The sequence below is a fragment of the Arachis stenosperma genome, chromosome 2 (genome assembly GCF_014773155.1).
Source record: "Arachis stenosperma cultivar V10309 chromosome 2, arast.V10309.gnm1.PFL2, whole genome shotgun sequence".
In the NCBI taxonomy this organism is placed as follows: Eukaryota; Viridiplantae; Streptophyta; class Magnoliopsida; order Fabales; family Fabaceae; genus Arachis; species Arachis stenosperma.
Genome location: NC_080378.1, coordinates 46670765 through 46675065, shown reverse-complemented (window position 1 = coordinate 46675065; position 4301 = coordinate 46670765). Strand labels below are relative to the sequence as shown.

General features: G+C 43.2%; 1 protein-coding gene across 1 annotated transcript; it reads left to right on the top strand.

Annotated features, from left to right (window-relative positions):
* The first annotated feature begins 1777 nt into the window (after positions 1-1777).
* Positions 1778-2794, top strand: LOC130962848 (uncharacterized). The gene has a single exon (XM_057889008.1). The coding sequence runs from the start codon at positions 1778-1780 to the stop codon at positions 2792-2794; it is 1017 nt and encodes a 338-aa protein (XP_057744991.1).
* The last annotated feature ends 1507 nt before the right edge of the window (positions 2795-4301 follow it).

The window sequence follows — 4301 nt, the reverse complement described above, 5'->3', positions numbered from 1 at the left end:
CTCAATTCCACTTCAATGTTAGCTTGACTAAACTAATCACCCACTAAAGTTGCTTGATCCATCAATCCCTGTGGGATCGACCTCACTCTAAGTGAGTTATTACTACTTGATGCGACCCGGTACATTTGCCGGTAAGATCTATGTGTTTGGAAAATTCGTTTTCCGCAAAAACACCATCAATAACCATGGGGGAGGAGGTAGAGCAAATCATGTTAGGGAGGATAGAAGAGTGTTAAGCTCTTATATCAATCCCAACCCAGGCAACTGTGGGAGCAGCATTCAGAAGCCCACCATACATGCCAACAATTTCGAGCTTAAACCTCAGCTCATCACTCTTGTGCAGAATAATTGCTCATTTGGAGGAGGTGCTCAAGAAGATCCGAATCAACACTTGACCATCTTCTTGAGGATTTGTGACACAGTGAAGTCCCATGGAGTCCACCAGGATGTTTATAGGCTGCTCTTGTTCCCATTTTCTCTCAGGGACAAGGCATTCAAATGGCTTGAATCCTTCCCAAAAGAAAGCCTGACAAATTGGGAAGAGGTAGTGAATAAGTTTTTGGCAAGGTTTTACCCCCCTCAAAGGATCAATAGGCTGAGAACCGAAGTACAGACGTTCAGACAGCAAGATGGGGAGACACTTTATGAAGCTTGGGAAAGGTTCAAAGACCTAACGAGGAGATGCCCACCAGAGATGTTCAATGAGTGGGTCCAACTGCACATCTTCTATGAAGGCTTGTCATATGAATCAAAGAAGGCAGTAAATCATTCCTCTGGAGGATCCTTGAACAAGAAGAAGACTATTGAAGAAGCCATAGATGTCATTGAAACTGTAGCTGAGAATGACTACTTCTATGCTTCCGAAAGAGGGAACACTAAGGGAGTAATGGAGCTAAACAATGTAGATGCTCTGCTGGCTCAGAACAAGCTTATTACCAAGCAGTTAGCTGACCTCACCAAGAAGATAGAAATGAACCACGTGGCAGCAATCACCACCTCATCAACAACCCAAGAAGAAGTTGAAGAAGAGGACCTTGAGCAAGCCAACTACATTGGGAATTCACCTAGACAGAACCATGATCCATACTCCAAGACATACAACTCTGGATGGAAGAACCACCCAAACTTGGGGTGGGAGAATCAGCAAGAGCAAAGCCAAGACCAGAGACGTTACAACTCCAACAATAATGTAGCTCATCAACAATTCACACAGATGACATATCAACACCCCCACAACAACACCTCTCATCCTTCCACCTCTAATCCCAATTTACCATCAATTGATGACAGACTCTCTAAGCTTGAAACCTTACTTGAAGGAATATGCCAAGAAATTCAAGAAGACAAGGTGTTCAAAGAAGAGGTGCGAGCCAACATTAAGAACCAAGGAGAGACCATCAAGAAGCTGGAATTCCAAGTGGGATGCTTAGCGGAGAAGATTCCCAAACCTACTGATGTCTTCCCAAGTGACATGGAGAAAAACCCAAGAGGAGAAGCAAAGAAAGTAAGATGGGAAGATTGTAAAATGGTCACTACAAGTGATCAGGAGGATGAAGACGAGCTAAGCAACCTCTCCCAACAGCCTGAAAACAACTCAACAGAGGAGGAAGATAGAGATCACCAAGAACCAAAAATCTCACAACAAGAGTTGCTGAAGCTCTATGCACCATTTCCCCAACTGCTCAATGGTGCTGTGGGGAAGAGAATATACTCAAGGTTCCTAGACTTGTTTGCATCTCTGTATGTGAACATACCATTCATCAAGGCCATACAATAAATGCCTGCATTCATCAAGTACATGAAGGAACTTCTTCCCAGGAAAAGCTCACTCAAAGGAGGCCAAACTATAGTGTTAAACAAGGAATGTAGTGCCCATATTCAACCTGAATTTCCTGCAAAAAGAAGAGACCCAGGGAGTTTTCACATCCCCTGTGCCATAGGGGAAACAATGTTTGACAGAGCACTCTGTGATTTAGGGGCAAGCATCAATTTACTGCCCCTATCCCTGGCGAAGAGGCTGCAGATCAATGAGATAATGCCCACAGATGTGGTCATCAGACTGGCTGACAAGACTCAAAAGCAAGCAATAGGAGTGGTGAAAAATGTGTTACTAAAGGTTGGGAAATACTTTCTCCCAACAGACTTTGTCATCCTGGACATGGAAGAGAGTCACATTCACCCAATCATATTGGGAAGACCCTTCCTAGCTACGGCCAGAGCACTCATAGATGTGGAGAAAGGGGAGCTAATATTGAGGATCCATGATGAACGGCTCAGCTTTAATGTCTTCAAACTCTCACAAAAAGTAGACCAAGAACACAAGGAACCAAGTAAAGACCATGATGAGATGCTAAAGGAGGAAGCAAGCACAGAAGCACACCCAACCTATCTGGAGACCCCTTTGGTTAATAAACAAGGGAAACAACCACTACCACAGCTCAAGGAAAGGTTAGAGGAACCTAAACCCCTAGAGGCATGTGAAGATAACATCACAACTACCATAGGAAAAGAAGTCATCAAGAGCAAGGCAATATCAAAGGACACAAGGAAGAAGGTACCAAGGAAGTGGAGGAACAAAAAGATCCCTACGGAAGACTTCTCTCCAGGAGATAGAGTGATCTCAGCTTACTTCCCAGATATCCCCCCTAATCTCCCTACTGTACCATCTCAATTACCTAAAGTCTTCACAATCAACAGAATTCTCTCCCTGGAACATGTAGAGATCATTGATACAACCAATGGATACAAGTCAACAGCAAGAGGGGAGGACTTCAAGCATTACCAACCACCCTGATGAGGGAGAAACGTCAAGCTAGTGACGCTAAAGAAGCGCTTCATGGGAGGCAACCCATGTTTTATATGCTTTTAGAAGATAGTAAATAAGTCAATATTTATGAATTCAAACCCAAACTTAACAAACTCTTGGTGGAATCCTTATTCTGTAGTATACAGTGAAGAACAAGTTTGGTGTTCAAAGCATGCCAAGAAAGCATGAATGCAACTAAGAGCATGCTAGTCTTGGAAGCTTTGAACAGAACTTTTCATCACAGTGCTCCAAACTAAGTTTGGTGTCACCCCATGGTGCCACCAATATGCATATAAGGACCCACGAATAGTTAGTTAGTTAGTTGAAATTCATAAATAAACAATCTAATCTTTTCTTTTCTTAGCCGAAAAATTTAAATTGTCTTTGGTTTGATATTATTCTCACCTTTCTTATTTTGTCTTTATAGGGAAAAGAAAGGGAGCATTGATGGAGATTGATTGGACAATTAAATGGGGGAGGTTCGGCCACTTCATGAAGAGAACTACACACTTGTCTCAAGAAGGAACGCATGGGGAAACGTTGCCATGCAACATTAAAGAAAGGAGACCCTTTGAAGACCGAACCATTCACTCTCATTAAGTGATGATCCTTGTCCTTCCTTCATAGACAACCCCAACCGTCCATCAAGCAACCATTCTTGCAATCCACACCTTCCATTCTCTCATAATCTCCCTATATAAAGGAACCTTAGTGCAGCCTCACTCCTCACATTCAAATCCCCACTCTCCACACTCTACACTTTTGGCGTACTAAAATCCTTCATCACAAATTGTCCTAGCCAACCCATTCTTCATCTATCCGTATCCTCAAAACACCTCAAAACAGCAACGCAAATTCATGGCGTCATCAAGCTCCAAGAGGCAGAAGAGGAAGGAACCAATGGAGAACACTCCTTATGATGAAAAGAGGTTCAAAACTGCCTTCCATGAACGAGAATTTGAGCGGATAAAACTCAAAAAGATACTGCCCGAGTTAACCTTCCAAATAAATGAAAACGAATACCCACAGATTCCGAAGAAGATAGAAGAAAGAGGGTGGGAATTGCTCACTAATCCAGAAGGGAAGATCAATGCAAACCTCATCAAGGAATTTTACGCAAATGTGGTAAGAGAAGACAAAACCAGGGACCCAACCTTCAAAAGCTATGTAAGAGGAAAGGAGGTGGACTTCAGCCCAAGTGCTATAATGAGAACTCTTCACCTGAAAGCACCACACTTTGATGAGCCCAGTTATCATACAAGGATAAATAAAAGCCAAGACAATGACGAGCTCACTGAGATCGTAGGTGATATTTGTGTACCCGGAGCCGACTGGGAAAGGGGTGCGGGAAAGAAACCAAAGTTCATCAAGCGAACAGATCTCACTCCTGAAGCCAAGGGGTGGTTTGAACTCGTAAGGAGATCCATTCTCCCAGCTGCAAACAACTCGGAGGTGAATCTCAAGAGAGCTACAATGGTGCACTGCATACTCAAAG